Source organism: Gambusia affinis, linkage group LG20 (genome assembly GCF_019740435.1).
Source record: "Gambusia affinis linkage group LG20, SWU_Gaff_1.0, whole genome shotgun sequence".
NCBI classification, from domain to species: domain Eukaryota; kingdom Metazoa; phylum Chordata; class Actinopteri; order Cyprinodontiformes; family Poeciliidae; genus Gambusia; species Gambusia affinis.
This window is the reverse complement of record NC_057887.1, coordinates 14,233,149-14,256,714: the sequence shown is the minus strand read 5'-3', so window position 1 is coordinate 14,256,714 and position 23,566 is coordinate 14,233,149. Positions and strand designations below refer to the sequence as shown.

Here is a 23,566-nt window from a genome sequence, read left to right as displayed (position 1 = left end):
TGCACTAGACTGAAGCACTTTTCTTCTCCAGTTCATTTGTTTTTCCACTCAGCCTTTTCTTTAAAGGCATGAGGAGCCGTATTCTTTAGAGATGCCTCCTTATGAAGGGAGTAAGTGATTGTCTGCTGGAAAACAGTAAACAGTCTTCTCATAATTGTAAAAGCCATGTTGCCCATAACTATCCATCACTTTTCATGACATTCTAACTGATTGAGAGGTGTTGATATGCATACAAATTAATAAACATATGTCCTCACATGAAAAGCATTCAATGGTTGTTTTCAAAAGTCACTGAAGCAGTCTTATGTTTAATCATTCACCTTGGAAGAGTTTAAATGCATGACTAAGAGCTAAGTGCTAATATGTAGACTTGTAACCTGAGCTGTATATTTAAATTAACTATGACCTTATGAGAATGAAAACATAACTAATATTTTCCCTTGTAGCTTTAGAAAATGGCTTGTCAGAGGTTCCATCTAAAATATCGTTCATGTCTTTAGAAATTAACTGTGGGCTGCAAGATCTCTGTAAGCCTTTAGGTCTCCTGTATTAATGCAGTGTGGGACAGATCAAAAGCAGGTAATGTTAACTGGAAATGATTTCTTATCATAGACCTCACACAGATCTATTGAAGCCTTGGCTCTCTGTTGCTGCTTATCCACAGAGATTTCTTTGTGCTGTTGCTCCTCTGAAGCTTAAAGACCAAATGTCAAACACAAGCTCTAGGTTAAAGGTTGAAAAACGGCTGCAGACGACTAGAGGAAAATCTTAGCCCTTTATAAAGATGGAGAAGGACGAAGTGGAAAATAACGCAAGACTGTCAGACAGAGCAAAGAAGACACTTAAAACTCCGGGCAAAGGTGACGACAACTCATTTATAATTGAGAAAAAATAAAAAGCTGACATTATTCTTCATCGTCACTGCAGGTGGTAGTCCAGAGTGTCGTCAGCGACCGTCGAGTTCCAGATGTGCCAGTCTTAGCTGGCACTGAATGTGTGCTGGTGCCCCTTAGGTCTACAGCTGCTAAATGCCATCCAGTGTTATTTGACTCTGCCTTTGCCTTTTCTCAGCCATTATTCATCTACTTTCCAAACACCAGCCTTACTTTTTCTGCTCATAAACAACAGCTGGTTCGCTAACTTCTTGTGTACTTCAGAGCTACTAAAACCAGGGGGGCAGGGGAAAGCAATGATGTTAGTGTCATTGCATGTGCTTGAAGACTTGAGGTTGAGTTCATGGAAAGTGAATGATTACAGCAAAAATTCAGGGGTGGGTTGCAGCCTAACCTAGCAGTTTTGCCTTTGGTTTTCGGGGCAAAGAGGAAATCAACAACAGGGGTTTCTAAGGAAGCGGCCTTGCATTGTGACAGCTGTTCTTCCTGAGAGGAGATGAGAGGAAAAGAGAACGCACATTATTGTTATTGTTAGAAATATGTTCATTACCATCCAATTTAGCAATTACAAATCCTCCTGTGATCTTTCGCTTTAATCCAGAACTTTTGAAGATGTGCTTTGAGGGTAGCTGACATTCACCCCAGCGCTAGCTTCAGTCAGCGAGGGATGGGCTGGAAAGGAGGGGTGGGTGGGGGGAGGTGTTGTGATGGTCAGCAGTTGATGTAAGCCGACCTGGCACATCAAAGCCATGTCAGGAGTGAGGTTGTGTTGGAACATTCACGGTGTAGTCATGACATATTTAAAACGATGCTTGATGTGAAAAACCCAACAGAGAAAAACACAGTTTGAAAGGGTTGCTATAATTCAGTAACACGTAGGTGTCTCCTTCTTGTATATCCAAAAAAACTCAAAATGGAGGTTTTAACAGTTCGTGCACCTGCACATGCAGCGTCTCTCAGTGTAAGCTCATCGCTGACACAACAGAGTGATTTAAGCAAACTAAATTTTACTTAATAGATCACAAACTCGACATGCCACAGAGCTAAATACATTAAAACTGTCCTGGTTTGCATATTTACTACCTATTAGGTTGTGAATACACATTGCCTTGTGAAGATCTGAAGATACACCTGGAATATTTCCACATTTTGTCAGATCACAAACTTAGACTATGCGTCTTGTTGGGATTTTTAACATTAATCATCCATCTACATAAACTGAAAGGCTGACCAAGGATTGCATTTATCCAAGGAGTTATCAAGAGACCAGTGGTTACTCTGGAGGAGCTGAGAGCCACAGCTCAGGTGGGAGAATCTGTTAACAGGCTGACAAGATATAAACAGTTTTTGCAAAAAATACCATTGGAAAAATGGAAACAAATGCTTTTCAAATGCTGATTGTTTTAATGAAAATAAAAGCTTTCCCAATGATTATCTTAAGATAATCATTGGGAAAGCCATAAGTAATTTTAAACACATAATTAAAATGTAAAATGTAGATAAAACACCTTTTGAATTAGAAGCAAACTTTTGGTTGAATAAAAACAACTGAATTCATATCTGCCAAGCCTATGAATAATTTTGGACTTTACTTTCTAGAAATGCGGTTCTCCCGGAGGAGTTGAAGGCTTCTTAAAATTTGTTGAAATACAAACTGCTGTGGGAGATCTTTCTTGCACAATAGCTCCTTAATTAAATGTGTTACAACAACATTTAATTTCCCTTTGGGATCAATAAAGTATTTTTGAATTGAACTGAATTGAATTGAACTGTATGGAAGATTAAAAATGGTCTACCCTGGTTCTGCGGAATTTCCTAAAAGCCTCAGTGATCTACAAAAAGGATAAAGGAGAAAATATCTACCTTTTGAGGTTTCAAGCCCAAATATTTAAGTGGTTGGCAGATGTAGAAGCAGTGCAGAGGTATGATTGATGGCATACTTCACAATGTACCTTTCAAAACTTCAAGGGCTCTTTATATAACTCGATGGAAGAGTTGACCTGAATTACCCACTTGCTGTCACTTATCTGTGTGCACAGCTGTAAATGGGAAGATTACCTGCAGATTCCTCTATAATATTCAGCCTATTTCTGAGTTTTTTTAGCATCATAGGAGCAGTTGAAAATCTCCTCGACTGCCATGCGGAAAATGATACACCACGCATGCTTTGCTTGCATGTTTTAAACAGACCTTCTACAAAGGCACTATATGATCAGACAAAAACCCAAGAAAGCGTCAAGCAGTCTTTAGCTGAGAGTTTGACAGACCGAGCCTTGGCTTGTGTCCTTTCCTCGCCCTCTCTGTCTGCTCCAAAAAGCAACATTAAATACAACAATCATCCCTTTTTGCTCATATTTCCGTGTGCTGAAAGCCCAGCAAAAGAAGGTTGAGTTTTTATGATTCACTGTCTTGTAAAATTTGTATAATCATATCTTCGTCTCTCTATGGGGAGAGCAGTCCTGTGCCGCTTGCATGCTGATGGAGCTTCAGAGAGGTTTCTGAGCCCTGGTGGTTAATTGATTTTGTGATTAGCGGTAATTGTCACTGATTACATCAGACTGAAGAGGCCCCTTAAGGGGGAAATGAGGGTGGGGGGACTTGAGTCATCTTCTTCTTCAAGCTGTGTGTCTTTCACGTAGCATTTCTATCACTCGCAGGTATCCCTTCCCAACCGTGTTCAGCAGCTGCAGCAAGAAGGACCTGATGGCAAGTTTTGAGAAGGGAGTGGGGATGTGCCTGTTCAACATGCCGGAGCTCAAAGTGCTCTACGGTGGGCAGAAATGCGGCAATGGCTACGTGGAGGAGGGAGAGGAGTGCGACTGCGGGGAGGTGGAGGTGAGGGTCAATAAACAGAATTTGCATCGCCACCGTGCTCTCGTGAATCACTTTTAATTGCTTAGCACACTTTCAAAAAGAAACATCAGAGGGTGGTTAAAACTGCGACAGAAAGCAGCAAAAGCCAAATCTCTTTTAGTAATACGAACATTCTCTGGAAGATGAGGCTAAAAATGTGAGTAGGAATTTATTGAATCTGTGCAACAACTGAGAGAAACTACAGCCAACAGCTTCACCCTGTAAACTAATTAATTATTGAAGTGGATCTACATTGGCATGCACATGTGTCACATATGGTCACAAGTGTTGCTAACTGTTGCAGCTGTATGAAACAAAATAAAAGCTCACACAATTGAAAGCACTTATCTTGAGATTAAGCCTCCCTCTTCAATGATTCATTCACTTTTCGCAGAGCACCAATTCCTCCTTTCGCCCACAACATGATGTTGACATTTTTGTGCTTTTCAGCTCTTAAAGTGTTCATTAATTTGAAAGTTGCACTTTTGCTTATTCAGAAATGCATCTTGCCATGCAAGAAATCAAAGCTATTTTTAAATAAATACTGTGTTGTGAAAACGTATTTGCCCACCACAGTTTCTTATGTTTTTGCTTTTGTCACAGTTAAATGTTTCCAGTTATTAGACACATGAATATACAAAGGGGTTCTATCCAAATCAACCTGGATGTCCCTGAACTTAATAAGAAGTACTTTTCCACTTGTTTGGACAGCTGAGGCAATAACTAACCTCTGTGTCAGGCCAAACACTCCCTTCTTCCTGTTAGCTCACTTGTCTTCCTGCTCTCTCGGCCGTGTACCTTTACACATGATCTGCAGCCTGTGATTTGGGACGTCTGGACTATAAAATCTTTAAAAAAAGCAGCACATCAGATCAGAAACAACCACATTGCCATCTGTTTGGAAAAGCTTACAAAGTTCTTTCTAGGCTTCAAGACTTTAATGAACCACAATGACATTCATTATCCACACATGGAGAAAACATGGAGCAGTGGGCAGCAGGAAGAATGGCACTGGGCTAAAATGGCATGGCCAAAAGGGAACCCTAAGGTCCATCTTGCAATTCTGAAAAACATCATCTCTATGTTTCTCATGACTGTTGGAAAAATATTATGTGGGCTGGTGACAAACGTTTTACTGCATCTGGTGTAAAACTAACTCAATGCCTCAGGAAATAAGCCATGAATTCTACTCACTACTGGAAAAATCATGGCGAAAAATGTCAGGTCTTTGTTGATAATCTTAAAATGAAGAGATTTTGGGTTGTTGAGCAGAACAGTGATGGAAAACACACCTGAACTTCCACTTCTAAGGAACAACAATACCAAAAAAGCAAAATAAAGGTTTTCGAGTGACCTTGTCAAAGTTTGGGATTAAATGTGGTTGATTTTTTTGTGTCATAACAAAAACAAACCTTTGATTCTTTACAGGAATGCAAGAGTAATATTTATCTATCACAACTAGTAAGAGTGACACAAGCAGTTATCAGGTTAAAAGGGCTCGTTTTCACATAGATACATGTTTATTTTGATCTTTTTTTCCTTTTGTAGAACAATTGACAACATTTTGTATTTGTTCACGTTATCTTTGCGTTATACTAAAATCTCTTTAGTGGTCTGCGAAATACAGGTATGAAAAAAGTAACTAAAAGCAAATGTATAAGGAGGCAAATAATATTTTTCAAAATCGCAAACACATTCTTTTGAAGACGGAGTTAAAGACATGAATGGAAAGTTATTTATTTTTTAAGGGGACCTAGTTTGGCATACATGTAGTTACAGAAGCAAATATTGCTAACTGTTGCAGTTACAGGAATCAAACAGAGGTAATACAATTAGTGTAGACAGACACATAAAGAAAACATTTATTCAAATTTGAAAGGATGATTTGGATTATATAACAGCCTAATGAGAGACAACCTTGTTGTTGTTTGAGGTCTGTTTTTAACTTTGTTTTTCTGGGCTGTTCATGCTTCAGCCAGCGTTGAGCTGAAAGTGTCCTTGTCCTTCAAAACAAAGAACAACCAAAACACAGCCGTCCTGAGCCAGCAGCAATAATCAAACTCTCTGTAGAGCTGAGCAGCGTTGTGCAAAACCAGGCCAGATCTGATGACTCAGACAGCACCTCTCTTCACAAATAAAAAGCCTCATTACAAGTCTTTGGTTCTTTTCCTCTTAATCACAAACTACTTCTTTTCTGCCAGGCTCCTCTGCCTCTTCTGGCCTCTGGGACCCTGAAAAGGCCCCCTTTTTATGGTTTGTTCAGCCTAAAAGGAGTTCTGGAAGGATCATCATGTCAGCATTGTCCCCTGCCAGCTATATCCATCTAGTTCCTTCTTACTCTTACAGCATTTGCACTGTGACAGCAAAAGGAAAAGAGCCGGTCCTCGGGGGGCTAGTCAACATGCTTCTGTATTAGATCATGCAATTACGCTCAAAATGATTCCTACTCATGCCAAATTTTGATTTATAGCTATATTTACTGACTAATAATGTTCCTTTGACTGGAAATGACAAACACATGTCACACAGGGATTCGATGTCGCATTACTGTAATTCCAATGAGTTCAAAATTTTAGAACCTTTTCAACATTTCTAAATAATGTATGAATGGTCAAGGTTTGATCCAAGTCATACAGTTTAAATAACAAATATTTTGAAATTAGAAAAAAAAGTTTAAAAACTTGCTGTTTTTGGCATTTAGCAAATAGAAAGGATTTTGATCATTCTAACTAACTTAAAACAGTAGAAGTTTGATCTGGTTTAATTTCAAACGATGGGAATTTATTTTGTGTCTTTTGATGCAGTGTATGTAAATATCTGGTTTCAACTGAAGTTATTTGAACCCTTCCAGCCTGAGATGGTCAGACATCAGGGCATCAAGTAAATTTTTTTATGCAATAGCTCATTCTAGATTTCATATGGTTCAACCCAATCCACAAATTTGTACCTTCAATTTTGTAAGAAGGCGATTTGTTTCCTCGTTAAAATCCAGGAGTATTTTTATTGTAAGAGTGTTGAATAAAAATGTACGCCACATTTTTCAGATTTTTATTTGTAATAAAAAAATCTAAAGCCATGTCTGATTTTTCCTCCACTTTAGCTCTTTTATCTGTCACATAAAATCCTATTGATTAACACAGAAGTTTGAGGTTTTAATGAGACAAAATGTAAAAATGTTTAAGGAGCATGAATAGTTTTGGAGTTAAGTGAATTCTGTCTGCATTGTGGGACGGTGAGTTGCTGATTGCTCCAGCATATGGGTCACAACAACATCTAACTTGGAACAGATGTTTCTCCTCAGAACATTGGAAAACGTTACATGACAGGGGGTACGATATAGATATGCTCTATCTCTCTTTGCACCGCAGAAAGGAATGTGTTCATGTGTTATCTTTATTAATTATATTTTCTGTCAAAAATAAATGAACTGCTGCGTGTTTCACATGCAAGCAGGGCATTTTTAAAATGCTATCTGTGGAAAATATGCTGCAGCTTGAACGCCTTTCCGTCTGGTGACTGTTACACCACCTTGCATACATCAGTGTTGCTCTAGTGAATGATATATCATTCTTTTATGTTTCGCTGGATTTTCTGCATACCTTTTCTACGGTTGATTTATTTATTTTTTTCCTCTTGTTAAAAGACTTTAAAAGTAGTAGGAAGTAAAGACTGAGGTATTAAACCAGGTATTGCTGTTTCTTATTCTCTGCCCGTTTCATTTTTATTGCCGCATCAATACTTACCTGCGTTTCCCTAATTTTTCATCATGTTTGATTTGGTTTAAAGGAATGCATGAATCCCTGCTGCAACGCTACTACCTGCACTCTGAAAGGCGATGCTGTCTGTGCACATGGGCACTGTTGCCAGGGCTGCCAGGTAATTTGTGTTTCTGATAAACAGCATTCTGCAAAAACATAACACTAAATATATTTAATAAAATTTAGTTGATCACAACTCATCGCTTTGTTTGAGCTGTGTGTCTTTGTCTCGCTTGTTTTCTACCTCTGAGTACAGCTGAAGCCAGCAGGAACTCCGTGCCGTGAGCCCAGTAACTCCTGTGATCTGCCCGAGTTCTGCACAGGCGGCAGTCCCCACTGTCCTGCCAACGTCTACTTGCACGACGGCCACTCCTGCCTCAACGTTGATGGCTACTGTTACAACGGCATTTGCCAGACCCATGAGCAGCAGTGTATCACACTGTGGGGCCAAGGTATGTGTGTGTAGGATGGTGGAAGGCCTCCTTACTGGCCCTGTTTGACTGTTAAAAGCTCAAAAATTGATACGAGCTCTCAAAGGTTTTTTTTTTTGTGTCTGTCAGGAGCCAAGCCAGCTCCAGGAATCTGCTTTGAAAGGGTCAACTCAGCAGGGGACCCTTATGGCAACTGTGGCAAGGATTCAAAAGGCTCCTTTGCAAAATGTGAAGCACGGTGAGAGCTGATGGTCCTGTAGAAATCAAAGCACACCTTTAGTTTTGATATTCAGAAAGAATATCAAAACTAATAATGAGCAAATTATTTGCCCTGCATAGAGCAAATAATTTGCTCTACGCATGGGGAAACAGATCTTTTGAATCTCACAGATGAGAACCTAATCTACCAAACGTTCGCTAAACACGAACATCTCAATATCTTTATATCTCAGTTTTCCAACTTCTTACAAAAGCTCTTCTAGTGAAATATTGGTGATTTTAGAAAAAAAAAGCTTGGTTTTCTGACTGTATCAATTTAACGCCACCAGCTCCACCTCAATGGCAGTAACATGCTAAAAATATCCCAAAGGCAATCAGTAATAGAGCCTTTACAGTGGAACTGTTGTTGTTTTTTACAAGCCTTTGATACTACTGAGCATGGATTGCTGATGAAACCATTTGGTGGATATGGTAATGGAGTTATGTTATTGGATTACTTACTAAAAGATACAATTTTTGGCGGGATTGAAATAACATAAGCTCTGGTCTACAAGACTCTGTGTTATGTCCCAAGCTTTTTATACTATCAAATACTCTAATATATTTTATGTTACTTTTATACTATTCACAAAATTAAAGCAAAATAAAATTTTTAATATTTAGTTTTATTCAAATAAAAGTAAGATCAACTATAATGAATTATAGTCAAATTGAAACTGTATGTAATCAAGCTTTTATGAGTGGTAATTGACTAAATTGTGCAGAGACTCATTAACAATGTTAAAAGAAACTTATCTAAATGCATTGTAGTTTTATTGAACAAAAAACAAAAAAACATCCAAATAGTTTTAGAGCAAGAATATGTTGTACATGTGACACTACTGCAGATCATTGACTCAGGGGGATAAATCCAAATGCATGTCATGCTTTTTAGATTTTTTATTTGTAAAAGATTTAGAAAATCATTTGAAATGTTACTTGTACTTCAGGTTTATGCACCATTTTTGCTCTGATGTGTCATAAATTCATGGTAAAATACATCCCTTGTGAAGAAAATGCAAAAAAAAAATAAATAAATAAAGTTTTTACTTGACTAGCCATAGTAGAAAGAGAACAAATGACTCTCTCGAATTCAAACTGGGATAGACAAAGACATTTGTTTCTGTTTCTTGACTATTTTTATTTTTTCTTTTGATTGCCATGCATGCAGCGATGCAAAATGTGGAAAAATCCAGTGTCAAGGTGGAGCAAACCGGCCAGTTATTGGCACAAACGCTGTTTCCATCGAAACAAATATACCCCTGCAGGAAGGTGGAAGGATATTGTGCCGAGGTACGCACGTCTACTTGGGTGATGACATGCCTGATCCAGGCCTGGTCCTAACGGGGACAAAGTGCGGAGACGGAATGGTGAGTTCATATCACATCACATCCAATACAGTCTGCTAAGATACACATGCCAGTCTGCAGTACATGATGGTGAAATTTAAGGTAGTTTATCCAGTAATTTTGAGAACAAACACTTCTTACCGATTGGTAATAAGAAGTGACTGTATGCAGTTTAACTGAAAGGATAAAAATTATGAAAGTCCCATGTGTCAGAGGAAATGTATTAAAGAAAAAAATATTTCTGAAAGCTGAGGCAGAAGTTGAACAATACTGCTTCCATTCAATTTCGGTTTAAATGTTGGTCAAATTAAATATATTTCTTCCCAAAGCATGTTGAAAATCAGTACCTGAGTTTTTGAATTTCTCCTTGATTCATGTTTTATTTTTTCCACACATTTACAAAACATAAAGGCAGCTTCTGTTAAAGGTTGGTGCCATCCCTGAGGTTTTCTGTACACTCCTTGGAGTTGCACTGAGTTAGATTTTCATGTCCAGAGATTTTTATTAACTAAACTAACCGGAAACAGGTAATATGAGGACATTTCAATGACGATGTAAATTTTTTTGCTAACATATACAAGCTTTAGGATACGTGCTGATGTGTCTTACTAAACTTACTTTGCAGAAGATGGTAAGTTTCCAAAGATAAATGAACAAACTTATTCTTATCTTTCTATTTTTTTTTACCAAAGACTCTTAAATAAAGATGATTGCTTCACATTGCATCTGTAACTCAAAATTATTTGTGTAAAAACAAAACATAATTGCATTACCTATACGCTGGGAATAGCAGTGGAATAATGAACGATGAGCTAAAGGCCATGCCTTAATATATTAGACATTTTTCAGGGTGTGCTTTATTGTCATTTTGGACTTGCTTAAGCTCACACACTTAATTAACGACCCATTATTCACTTGATTTGGCTTCTCCCAATGGTCATCAATTCAGCCAGTGGTCACTTCACTGATTCAGTTGCTCCATTTAGTCTAATTTACTTCGCTGTAAACCTCCACCCATTTAAAAAAAAAAAAAAAAAAGGGCCTCAACCTTCTTCTGCCATTTCTCTCAGTGCCAGCTGCTGCTCATCCTCCCTTTTCATGGTTAACTTTGGGCGCAGTGCCTTTAACAATCAACTATGATGTATTTCCACTGGTAGCATAGTTATATTTAATGCTGTTCTGATTTAGAGCTGTGGAGGGAAATGAAAAGAAACGGTGAGCTGGATGTGCCTCTTCCCTTTAAAAGATTAAAAGATTTACATTCTTCTTCTTACTGCTCTGCCATTTGAGCCCACGCTGTCAATATTTAATGTCTTTGTCTGCTTCAGATGTGTCTGAATCGTCGGTGCCAGAACGTCAGCGTTTTTAGTGTGCATGAGTGTGCAGCCAAGTGCAGCGGTCGAGGGGTAAGTGCAGCACCTCTCTCATCCTTGTTCAGTCTCTGTGAAGCTGCAAAAAGCTGTTTTGAACATATCTAAACACAGTAAATATCCCATTTATTCTGCAAAGAAGCTTAAGCTTCAATGTGTTCAAAATGCAGCCCATTGTGTATTTATTACGGAACAAATACAACGCTTGGCAATAAATCACTTAAAATGCTGAAAGGTTCAATCAGTTAGGCGTAATGATCTCATTTATGTTCAGCTCTAAGTGCCATTCATCATACGCCCAGGCTGTCATTCTCGTCCTAAACTGTGTTTTGAATTATTTTAGCCAGATTTTATTTGGAGCAATTCCACGAGTTTAACTTTGAGCCAGGTTGCCATAGGTTTTTGGATTTGACATTTTGACAATGTACTTTTTTTCATACCTCTTGAGCTTTTCACATTTCAAGGTATTTTTTTGTGGTAAACACAAAGTGAGCAGGTGCACATTCACAGTCTTCCAGGACGTGACATTCCTACCTGCTTAAGTTTAACCCAATTGGATTTCGTCTTGTTTCATAAAAATGTTTCACCTTTTATCCAAAAGGCTTCTGTTCTCAACACGGTTGGAAGTAATAAGGTTATACGTTTTAGTTGGAGCAGTCACTCTAATAGAGACATTGATGTCACTTGAGTTACTGTGGGGGCTAGAAAGATGGAATCTGAATAAACTTCCTCAGTGTTGGATTTTCAAATTTAACGTAAATGGCTTCTTTCACTCTTCTCTCAAACTGTTTATCCTCCCTGTCCAAAATGTCATCTTTGCTGTCCTCAAAAGTATATTTTGCCCTTGGGAGGTAAACAAACTCTTGTGTTGTGACCCAGTTGATTTAACTCTTTTGGATTGGCCCATACTTTTGTGTAGCAATGTGTTTATTTCTCCAAATACAGACATCTATAATGGAGATCTCTGTATTGGAAAAATAATATACTCAGATTCCAATGATTACTAAACTTCTGCTAATTGTGGGGCTTGAAATGTACCTGAAATACCCCTCTTTGTTTCTTAGGCAACACTTCAGCATATGGGATGTCTTCTGTCATCTTTTCTTCTCATCTCCTTCAGTGGACTGAGTTGAATGCTTTCTTAAAAGAGTCCAGTTAATGTATCCACCAGTTTGAGGAGCTGCTTGATTTGTTTGTGTTCCTTGTCTTTCCCTTGTGGGAACCATTTTGGCTCAATGCTGCAAAGTTTCTGATGGCTGATGGATTAGGTGGTGAGATTCAAAAAGTAGGTACTACAAGATAAAGTCTCTTAACGTCTCCCAGAGGCTTTAGCTGTGACTGCTGCACTTATTCCCTTCATTACATATCCAGAACAAATGGTTTGATTGCCTTTTAAAATGAAACATCACCAGTTATTGCGGGGGTCATATTTGTTTGTGCAGTTCCAGTAAAGACACATAAACTTCAAGGAATGTTTAACATACTGAAGCAAGAGGATGTGGGTTTCTCTAGGAGAGAGGGCACCCCTGCATGCAGAGATTAGATCAAGATGTTGCTGGAAAGAGAATACCTCACCTGTTTCAGATTACTCAGGCAGGGAATCCTTCTGGAGTTTCTCCCTCCTGCATTGAGCAGGACAAGGAAGATAAGAGGGTGAGACTGTAAAAATGTGGTGTCAGAGAAATGCTGTGCTTTGTTACTCATACCACTCGCCTTGATTTGATTTGCTCAAGGCACCACAAAGTACATCTGAGTTGGAACAACTAGGAAATAGTTTTTTTTGTTTTTTTTTCTTGAATTCAGCTTTTTTAAACAGAGTTTCTGAAGGATTTTAAACATAAATTCCACCAATGTGACATTTCTAGGCAACTTCCTTACAGATGTAAAACAGATTTTTATTTCTCTGGAATTTATTTCATATTTATCATTAAAATTAGGTAGTAGTCTTCATAAGAACCAAAATCAGCAGTACTCCAAAAGATAAATTTCATAGGTTGATAGAATTGCACAAATTCTATCAACCTATCTCCAGTCATAATATCTCCCAGAGATTGGAATTAATCAGAATTCCTCCGATCAGCACTTTGAACACTGAAAAGTTGTGTTTTCTGTCTTATACAAGAAAATTTCAGTGTAACAAATATCAACCAACATGCACTTTAAAAATAATGTTAAAAATTCTGATAATTTTTTGTGTTTTGATGGATTTAAAACTACTGCCTTTATCACAGTATCAGGAGATATGTATTTATTTTTCTCTTTTTTGTGCTGTAGTCCTTTAAAACAAGCAAAAATAATGTATCAAGTCAGACATCAAAGAAAACCAGAAATCGTTTTTACTAGCTAAACCCTGACCAGCGGATTTCTTCTCTTTCGTTGTTTATAAGGTATAGCTTTGTAACTAATGTTATATTGTCAAAACATACCTTTAAAACCTAATCTCCAAATGTGTTTTTCATGCTCTGCAGGTGTGCAATAGCAACAAAAACTGTCACTGTGAGGCTCACTGGGCTCCTCCCTTCTGTGACAAAGCAGGTTTTGGAGGAAGTGTGGACAGCGGCCCCATCAGGCTGGCAGGTAAAATCTACTTCCTGTGTTCTTATAAAATCCTGGACTGTATTTGTTTGGAATCGACTGGTTAGACATGATCTCAGTAATAAACACTGACCATCTGCAACAATAAAACAGGTCCAGTTTATATTCATTTGTAATCTTATTGTCTCAAAATTCAACTGAAACCATTATTACCAACTAGTCAGATTCATATCAAATTGCGTGCAGTTCAATTTATTTATGATGCAGTACATTCAAGTCCTTTAATACCTGAGGAAGCCCACCACACTGCAATGACTTGTTGACCACAGCAGTCAATGACTCAGTTTTCCTGAGAAGCATGAGGTGAAAGGAAGCATTCACTTTCAACCGGAGGACGCCTCCTGTACCTTCAGGAGGATGCTGTCATTACGATGTAGTAGAGCATATGGTAGAAGATCAGATTTTTTGGAGATGTTGACTGGCAATTCACCTGCCTTTTTCTCAGTGCATCTCTTATTTACATTTTGCTTCCAGGCAGTTAACTTTTAAATTGGTCTTGATCAACAGTTCTTCTGGCTTCAGAAATCTTGAAAGTTTTGCTTTGGACATTGGTCACTTTTTTATGAGATCGTGGCAGCTTTTTGTTACTATGTGCTTGAAAATGGGGAAAAGAGGGAACATTAATTTGCCACCCTGGCAATTGTTCAAAAAATGCTCTTCATTGTGTTTTCACCTCAAATCCAACCTAAATCCAAAAACAGCTGGCACCAGTGTGGAAGTGTTTAAGGAGGAAAATCGTTTCCATGAAGTTTTAAAACATCCCAGATCCCACATTGTCTGCAGAAAATATGCCCACAGCATAACACTGACAGTCGAAACTGCTTAAATGTTAGCAGTTACATAATATTATGTTTAAGTTCCTGTTATTTCCATATGTGTGTTTTTATGAGCAGACAGCAGGAATCTGGCTGTGGGTATCCTGGTGGCTCTCCTCACCGTGCTGGTAGCAGCTCTGATCATCTGCGTCAAGAGGAAAACCCTGATTGGCCTCTTGTTCACCAGCAAAAAGGATCAAATGGAGAAGCTCAGGTTATAATTCAGTCATTTGTCGACATGTTGTCTGCAGTTGCTAAAATGTTTAAAATAAGAGTTGGAATGTTTTCCAAACTGATATCCAGACTTCCAAGGCAGACTGGAAGAGAATGGAATATGGTTTATGTTTTTTCCCAGGTGTGGAGAAGTTTCAGAAAAATGTTTTCCTTTGCTACTGTCTCAACATCCATCCGTCCTTCCTTTGTTCCTTCATTCCTTTTGTTCCTATTTTTCATTCTCCTTTTTCCTTCTTTCTTTTGATCTTACCTTCCTTCTTTTTTCTTCTAGCTTCCTTTTTATTATCTTATATAATTTGCCTCATTCTTTCTTTCCTCCACTTTCTCTCTCTATTTCCTCCTTTCCGTCATTCTTTATTTCTAACTATCTTTCTTTTTTGATTTGTTTTTAACTGTCTTTCTCTCTTTTATACTTCTTTCATTCTGTCTTTTTTATTTCTTTCCTTCCTTTCTTCCTTCAATCCTCCCTCCAAAATGTATAGAAACCCTGAAAAGAATATTTGCTTCAACTGTATTCTGTAAAGTGAAGTCGGATTGATAAAATAAGTTATTTTCTTTTCCAATTTGTGCAGCAGATCAGAAAGCGCTCCAGTCAACGGACCGCCGGCTCCAAAGCAGCACCTTTCTTCTCCAACCCGACCAGCCCCACCTCTACCCCACAGTGCCACTATCTTCAAGGTGACATCTTCATATACCAAACCCCTAAACAATGCACAAATAACATCCCTGCTGTATCCGTCTGAACCAAACGGAGGATTAGCGCGTCAGTTTTCTGCCGATGTCGCAGCGGCTCCCACAAATCATCCTCCGCTGAATTGATGTGTTGTTTTCACACAAACGGCAGCTCATTCAAATCCAATTAAGTCATCCCACTGAACGTGGATGTACGGAGGAGGCAGTGATAATGGAGTGTGTGGTGAGCGAACGGGGGCCTAGGACACGCAAATGCATTTCTTGTCATTAGCAGCTGCCTGCTCAGAGAGAAATTGATTTATCTGCCTGTGAAGAATGTTGAGTTGCTCAGTTGACACCTTAAAGTAATTTTGTTGCTAATAATTGTGAGACAGAGGCCACGTTTTCTGCTGTAATGACTTGTGGCTGCATCGCTGCATGCTTTGACCGCTCCATTATCACCCCAGTGCTAACAGGAAGTGATCTGATGGATGTGGAGGTTGCTCAAGAGTAAAGCCTAAGATGTTAGGTCAGAACAGACACTTATGTTGTAATATGTATTAGGTCCAATGCAAAGTTTTCCTTTCATTTTAGTTTGTCCCTGTATTATCAAAAATTGTTTAACTAGAGAGTTTTATCTGAAATACCAACACATCGGTTTCTAAATCTTTTTAACCTTAAAAATCCTAAAAGTGTGGCAGGCATTTGTATTCCATCTCCATCTTTTTCATGTTTTGTTTATTTATTTCATTTCTTTAGCTTCCACGATCATTCAATACTTTTTTTGGTGTATCTAATAAAATCCACCCCCTCCCCCAAAAAATGCATTAAAGCCTGTGGTTGCTATGTGAGAAGAAGTGAAAAGATTCCAGGGGTGCTCATACTCTGGCAGGGCAGTTGGCAGCATGTGTTTTTTATTTAGTAAGAGGAGAAAAGATGTAAGGCTGTTTGAAGTTAGCACAGTGCAGGTGAGGTCATTTTCCACTTGTGAAAGGAGTGCCTTGGTGTGTTTTAGCTGCTCACATCTAAATATGAAACAGACTTATATTATGGCTATATCTGATCTACAATCTCTTTTAGTGTGGTCTGTTTAGTTGTGTGCATTCAGAACTTAGCCCAAACTGTGGGCTTATGGGAAAGTTTAGTCTTGAACTAGTTGCCAGAGAAGGATTTACATGATTGATTCGTACGTCCTTGACAGCGTCCGGAAGAAGAAGAGGAGGCGAACATGATTGATTCTGAAGGGGTTCAGATGGTTTAACTTTTCCACACTCATCTTTCCTGCAGTCTCCTCAGCGGGCGACAGATGCAGCGCCCCCGGCGGCTCCCTACCCGTCCCACAGTCTGCACAGACTCCCCCAGTGCCCTCCAGTTCACCTCAGCCACCCGGTCCCTCTGTCTCTCACTTTGTCCCTCACCCCCGGGCCCAGGCAGCCGAGGCCCCCAGCGCCTCCACCCCACCGGGCCCCTCTGCCTCACACCCACATGGCACCAAGGGGGACGTCATTTCGCAGCGTGTCACACCATAACTCTTGCCGGATGGTCATGGTGAGTGAATTTCCTGCTTGCTCAATTGGAAACATTTTGTGCCATAATGTTACTGTAACTTCCCTACTGCATCTGGAGTGTTTTTACCCCGGTAACACCTACCCAGGGAAACGACGGCGTTCACCATATTTTCAGGCTGGTGTTTCGATGCAGTTGTTTTCATGGTGCATTTGTGTCCTATAAAAGTAGTGGCTTGTTAACAGCTACAAGCAATCTGAGAAAAATGGAGAACGTCGATCCTGCTACACAAACTGCCACGTAAATTATAAAAATGGAGCCAGACGTGCTTGTGAAGGAAGGAGCAAATCTGACAAAAATATCAGAGAGCTGTAAACCTGCTGCTGCAGTCCTTCTGGGGAGTTTAGTTTTTTGCCTTTCAGGCTGGAAGAGAAAGTTGTTGATTCCTGGAGTTCAGTCTCCTTCATTCTGCAACAAAAAAAATCTTCTTCTCCAACTACCTATGATACAATGCTTTGCAAAGGCGTTCGCACCCCTTGAATTTCCACATTGTTCATATGACAGTCACAAACCTTAATGTATGTTATTGTGATAAACCAACACATTGGCGCATAACTGGAAAGAGGAATAAAAAAACGATACGGGATGGTGTGCTGATTCTGAGAACTTTTGCATTAGACCAAAGGACCGTCTTTCACAGGTTGGCTGAATGTTACTTTTACATTATTTTATTTTGGGGTATCAGAGCAAAATGGGCTGAGTTCTCAGTAATGCACTATATTGTCTCAGACTATAACACAAAATGCCAGTGAAATACATTTCATTTTGTGACAAGATCTGAAAATGATGATGAGCATAAGCACTTTAGAGAGGCACTGAACATTCCTAACTTTTCTACCACATTTCAACTGGATTTGTTTTGGTTTTCTTACCTATTAGGTACAGTGTGTAACTCTTTACTCATGTACTTTAAGCTGCAGTAATTGGTATTTGAGCTCTAGAAAATAGTTTTTCTGTCCTCATGTAAGAATTTATTGTCAAGTTGTTGAGGATAATTAGCTTTTCACTTCCTAAATTGCATAAAAAATGTATTTTTTGATGATTTGTATTCACCGGCTAAGGCTCAGTTCCCAGGAGTGTGCTGAGCTGAAAAAGTGGCATATTTTTTTCTCCTCTTAATTTGCTCACAAAATAAGATGTTTTCAGGTCTCGGAAGGAAAGCAGAAAAGTGACGGGCTTGTTTTTTGTGAATTTCTTTCGTGCCCAGTAAATTTCACCTTGTTGCTCAAAATTACATTTACAGATGGAATTGTCACATACTAGATTCAAAATACTTTTTCAGCTGTCTTTTTTTTTTTTTTTTATCAAAATGCTGGTCCCTGGAAGTGAAAATGAGCATTTGATGTAAGATGAAAATTTTCCATTAATGAACTCTGAAAAGACATATAAAAGGGCTTAAAATAATGTTTAATTGCAGTTGTACATTTATCAAGTGGGGGAAAAAAATATCCATCCATCCACTGTTTATACCTGCTTGTCGTTGAAGGGTTGCAATGAAGCTGTTGTCTTCATTGGGTACACAGTGGACAGGTTAGCAGACCCTCATAGGACTGAGAGAGAATTCCATTTTAATAATTAAACAATGTCTCTAAATCGTACAAAGTCTTCAGTTCTCTCTTCTGCTCTCTTTTCTTTAGCTCATCTCTCAGCTCTCTTCAGAAACCACCGTCAGGTAGAACAAAAACTAAATTTCACACTCATAACTACCAGGAAAATTCTTCAGTCAAAAAAAAAATAGGGAAGCAATGTACACATAAATTCCGTTGACATATAATACTGGATATGTAATGTGCTTCCAGCTTGAGAGTTATCCAAAACACAAAGAAAGGTTGAGCTGTTGTTGGCTACAGCTGAAAAAAAGAACGCGGCAGAAACTGAAGTGTCGTTGTCAGTATCCTGATGTCAGCATCAGTTGTTTATCTGACATTTACAGTTCATAAAAGATAGACTGAGAATTTACAGGAACATCTGGTTTGATGTCAAAAAGAACAAAGCACTGCACCGACTGAGAAAACAAATTGTCTAATCCAAAACTGCCACAAAGCAATTTTTGCTGTTATTGACGACAAAGGGGAAAAATAAATATGATTAAGAGCTCACATAAGCTTTTGATCAGGGTAATATAGGTAGTTTCTCTTAATGGTATACTTTGGAAAGTTATTTGCCAATAACCGAAAGTTTTTGCTTTGTCATTCATATTCTCTAAAAAACTGACAAAGATCTGCAATTCTGTCAGAGTATGTCCACTGATAACCACAACTGCATTTTCTTCTAATAATTTCCTGTCTTCCTTAAATAAATTAAAAATCTGAATAACATAAATAAGTCACCCCACTGATTGACACCAAACATTTTTTGTCACCGCTTCTGAAAGTAGTAACTGCATTTTCTTTAGCGCTTACTAAAAGGCAAATTTAAATTAAGGCTTTTTACACATCTCTTTTACAAATCCGTGTTGTCATTAAATGCAGTTCACATTCACACATTTGCATTGCCTTACACTACAAGCGCTGCAATTTCTGTGTCCATTTACAACATCAGCGTTTAGTTTTACGCAGCTTCTCGATTTCCTCACACCTGTTCAGCAGGTGCCGTGCAGCAGCTCTTTGGCAGGATTTTGCATTTTGGAAGTAGAACCCCTCAGCTGCTCCTTGTCGATGTCAAAACGTGAAAGTGATTCTTTTTGGCAGACGACTTCCCTGACAGTATCTTTGGCAGCTGTTTGGCAGCTCCAACTTGTTGACAGAAGACATAAAACACTAGTGAAAGCTCTCTGCTGGGGGCACTAAGGCTCTGCTTCCACACAGATTTTTGCAGTTTGGGGTCAGTTATGTTTTGCTGAAGCTGCAGAAGAATTGGCAGGCAGCTAATCACTTTATCACAGACGCTCATTTCACTTTACGGCAATTCATTTGGTTGTTGTTTTGCTTTGGCAATTAAAAAATATTTTTGGATGCAGCTCAAGTGAAGCTGGCTTTGTTTACTGCTTTGGAGGATTTGCTGTCACTGTGGAGTGTTGAGCTGTCGTTGTTGTTAGCGAAGGGGAAGTCTGCTAAGATTTAGAAATCATCCTGACCTCAGTTTTTCCAAAAAAGACTAAAACCACATGATGCCTCCTCTCGTCATATGTTGCCTGATAAGTGTACCAAGGTGTCTGAAAGGAGAGGAGGAGGAAAAAAAAAGTCACACATGCTGCAATCATCTGTTTATGAGTGCCCTCTGGTGGCAATCCTCAGCTATTATTTTCTGTCTTTCCTCGAGCAGGAGCTCGAGAAGCCTAGTCCTCCTCAAAAACCTCTGCCTGCTGACCCAAGGACCTCCCGGCTGGTGCGGAGTCCGTCTGGTGTTCAGAGCAGCACTTTAGTCCGAGGGTCTTCTGCAGTGTGTGGCTCTGCAGCGGCTCCTGGTGCCTCCAGACCTGCACGCCCTGTACCACACCCCAACAAGTGAGCAGCTTCTTTCACCATGCACACCTCAACTCATTATGGATGTGAATTTCATAATACTTTAGAGCTTTTAATAATACTTTTTAACCATTCTTTTTTCCAGGGTTGGATTACACTAGTGCCTGTTAATTTGTTAACAAAATTTTACATATATGCGAAAACACAGCTTTAATTGATAAATCTTACATATCTCTTTTTCTTTTTTCTCATCCGTAGGCCAAGTCCCAATCATCCTCCGACGCTACCAAAGCCTTGCATCATCGCCAACGTCAGATACAGCAGCTGAGACTTTGGCCAGAGGGGACAATTTTTTTTGTAACAAAAACCAATTTAAAAAACAAAATTGCACTATGAAAACTCTGAGAATCCCACATAAAAAAAAGTGACAGAGGCACCTCTGAGTTGTGAACCATGAGATTTGCTGAGTCCCTTTTAGTGCTTTGCCTCTGAATGGTGCTACAAGTCTGCGCTCAGGTAGATGTAAAGTATTTATAATTGCGTATTTATTGCCACCCAGTGCACTGTGCCAGACACTTTTACTACACGGTAACAACTTTGGCTCTTTTTTATCTCACTTTTTTTTATATTTACACTGATGTATTTTGAAGGAGGAAAAAGAGTATGAAAAACATTTCTGTGAATCGTTTAGAAGTGCAGTGGCTTTTAAAATGTTTGATAATCTTTTAGGTTTTTAATATTTTATCACTGAAAGTTCAGTTTAATGGTATGTTATATGAATGACCAAACCAAAGTCCTGTACCATTGTGAAGTAGACGTAAAATGATGCATTTTAGTTTACCACAATCTATGATGGGGACCCTGCGAACGTGTGGAAGAAGATTAGATAATGAAGAAATTGAACTCTTTGCCCTTTATACAACATCTTTGGAGAAAATTAGAATGACCTAGTCAAAGTAAATACCAGAATCCAACAAAGAATCTATTTTCACAGATGTCCTCCATCCAGTCTGCCTGAGCTTAAGTTAATTTGCGTAGAAGAACTGGCAGAAAGTCTTGAGATGTGCAAACCTGGTAGAGCAGCGACCCAAAAGACATATAGAGCAAAAGAAGATTCAACTCATGGGGGCCTGGAAGCAAGTGCATTCAGCTTTTTCTTGTCAAATATCTTGAATAACATGCTTTATTTTTCTTCCACTTCACAATTATGCATTGCTTTGTGTTCAACTATCATAAAAAATTATCAATTAAATTTATAAAAGTATATGGTCATAGATAAGTGAAAGACTTTTGATGGATATTCTACTGTGACAAAATGTGAAAAACCTAAAGGATTATGATTTTTTTTATTTACAAGGCACTGTGGATGTCTTTCTGTAAAACGTTTAAAAAAGGGAACTCTTGACGTTATGGTTTCGTTCTCTAAACTACATGTGGAGCTTAAAATGAGTATTTTGCAATGACTGATGATGTCTGTAAGGTTTCTTGAAGAGGAATGCTCTGTGTAGCATCTTGAGCCAATCTGGAAAGCCTTGAAACAACCAGAGAAACACAGATAGTTGTGTTACAACCTCAGCTCCGCAGCACACTCTCCCATCAGGGGGTATTGTATTGGGCTCCTTTTCCTTCATCTGCATCACAAAAAGTTAAGTAAAGCCAGAACCAAACTCTGATCTAAAACAAGTTGAAATCAAGAACCTGTGAAACATGGTGTCTGCGTATGTTTGTGTGTTTTTTGTAAGAGTTTGACTCTATGCCTTTCTGCACAAATGACTCCGATTTACCCATGAAATCATTGCTCATATGTAAACAGCAGCTGTTCAGCTGTGGCTTTCATGAAAATGCTGTTTTTACTTTGACAGTTAAACGACAGTTTCACTTTAATAGTTCAAGTGTCCGGTGAGCCATCTTTAATCCGTAGCATCCATAAATAAGGATGGGGCTGTTTGTTTGTTTTTTATGTTTTGCTTTTTTACTTTGGCTTTATTTAGAAAATCAGTTTACATGTTTTTTTATCATCTTTGATGAAGAAATTGTTTACTTGACTGCAGTTCAGTATGTATCTACATGCACACGGAAAATACTTTGCATGCATATTATTTTTAGTTTCAGTTATTTTTTACTCTGCATTCACTTGCCTTTTCTCTGTGCTCATGTACAACGTACGTTATGTATGTTTGTTGTATTACAGGTGAACACATTTTCACATGTTTTTTTTTTTTTTTTTACTAATGACTATTTGATACTTTACATGTAAAGAAACCCTGAAGTGTCATTCACCAAGTTCAATCACACAGGCAGCATTAGTAAAGCTGTTTTAATAAAGAGGACAGTTCCTGGGTTTTCGTGTGCGTGTTCACATTATGACTGGAGTCATAAGAATGTTAAGAGCATAAAGCAGGGTTCATACACAGTCTGGAAAGTTTGGAATTTGATTTCAGTATAGTCCTCAGAATAAGTGTGGTAAAATACAACCTTATTGCCTATTCCATTGTCTCATAGTTGGCTTTACTCCCATCCTTCCTTTCATCCTTGTGGTTCTTAATTCTCTTCTTCCTCATCCTTATTTTTTCCTTTCCTAATTTCTTTGTTAGGAATTTTTTCTTTTTTCTGTCCTTCCTTCCTTCCTATCTCTTTTTCCCAGGTTCTTTAATTAAAACCAGCCAGGCAATCTGCCATAATTTCATGGTGAGATTTTTCTGATTTAATCAAAGGAAGGTAAAGGACTGAGAAGTCTAGAAAGTTGTCTGGAAATCCATAGAACTATGCAAGATTATACATCAAACCTTAAACCAGTTTATTAGAAAATGTCAATGTTAAATAAAACCAATATATATATTTTTTTACGGAAATATCAGTCTACTGAAAGCATGTCCATATAGTCTGTGATATATATATCCTGTACTCATTCAGAGCATCAATGCCACGATCATCGGCTGAAGAGTAAGTACTAAATTCAGAATCTACTTGGAACCATCAAGATAATTTTATTTTCTTATTTTCTTTCTTACAGTGTCTCTGGTTGAGGTGTGGCTTAACACAAGGATTGTGACAATTGCCACACCTTGTGATATCTACAATCCCTAAATCATCAAAGACTTTACAATCTTGCCAGTTGTGTTTTCTGGGTTCCACTTTTTACCTCACTTTATTTCTTCCACTTTACTTTCCATTATGAAGTTGGCCACAGCCATCAGTAAATAGCTAGTTCTTTTGCTATATCCTGCTGCTTACTTTTCTGGTGGAGTTTGTCAGTGACCTCTGGATGGCTTTCAAGTCGGCATTATACTATAGTGTAGTATAATGTTTCTGTATTAAAAATATTTTTATTAGTCTTTTGGAAGAAAAAAAACTGTTTTTCTGTTCGT

The 23,566-nt window shown here is 38.4% G+C and overlaps 1 protein-coding gene across 3 annotated transcripts in view; it reads left to right on the top strand.

The window, feature by feature from the left end:
* Nucleotides 1-23,551, top strand: part of LOC122823792 (disintegrin and metalloproteinase domain-containing protein 12-like) — a 98,264-nt gene extending 74,713 nt beyond the window's left edge. Inside the window, exons 13-24 of one of the 3 annotated variants that reach the window (XM_044103783.1) lie at nucleotides 3,551-3,728; nucleotides 7,533-7,622; nucleotides 7,761-7,956; nucleotides 8,065-8,173; nucleotides 9,365-9,563; nucleotides 10,871-10,948; nucleotides 13,381-13,489; nucleotides 14,401-14,536; nucleotides 15,129-15,234; nucleotides 16,516-16,776; nucleotides 20,059-20,240; nucleotides 20,457-23,551. In XM_044103783.1, the coding sequence (XP_043959718.1) occupies nucleotides 3,551-3,728; nucleotides 7,533-7,622; nucleotides 7,761-7,956; nucleotides 8,065-8,173; nucleotides 9,365-9,563; nucleotides 10,871-10,948; nucleotides 13,381-13,489; nucleotides 14,401-14,536; nucleotides 15,129-15,234; nucleotides 16,516-16,776; nucleotides 20,059-20,240; nucleotides 20,457-20,526 (1,714 nt within the window). In that variant the 3' untranslated portion in view covers nucleotides 20,527-23,551. The remainder of the gene's footprint in view (nucleotides 1-3,550; nucleotides 3,729-7,532; nucleotides 7,623-7,760; nucleotides 7,957-8,064; nucleotides 8,174-9,364; nucleotides 9,564-10,870; nucleotides 10,949-13,380; nucleotides 13,490-14,400; nucleotides 14,537-15,128; nucleotides 15,235-16,515; nucleotides 16,777-20,058; nucleotides 20,241-20,456) is intronic. The other 2 variants (XM_044103782.1, XM_044103781.1) reach the window with 2 other exon arrangements.
* Nucleotides 23,552-23,566: the final 15 nt, after the last annotated feature.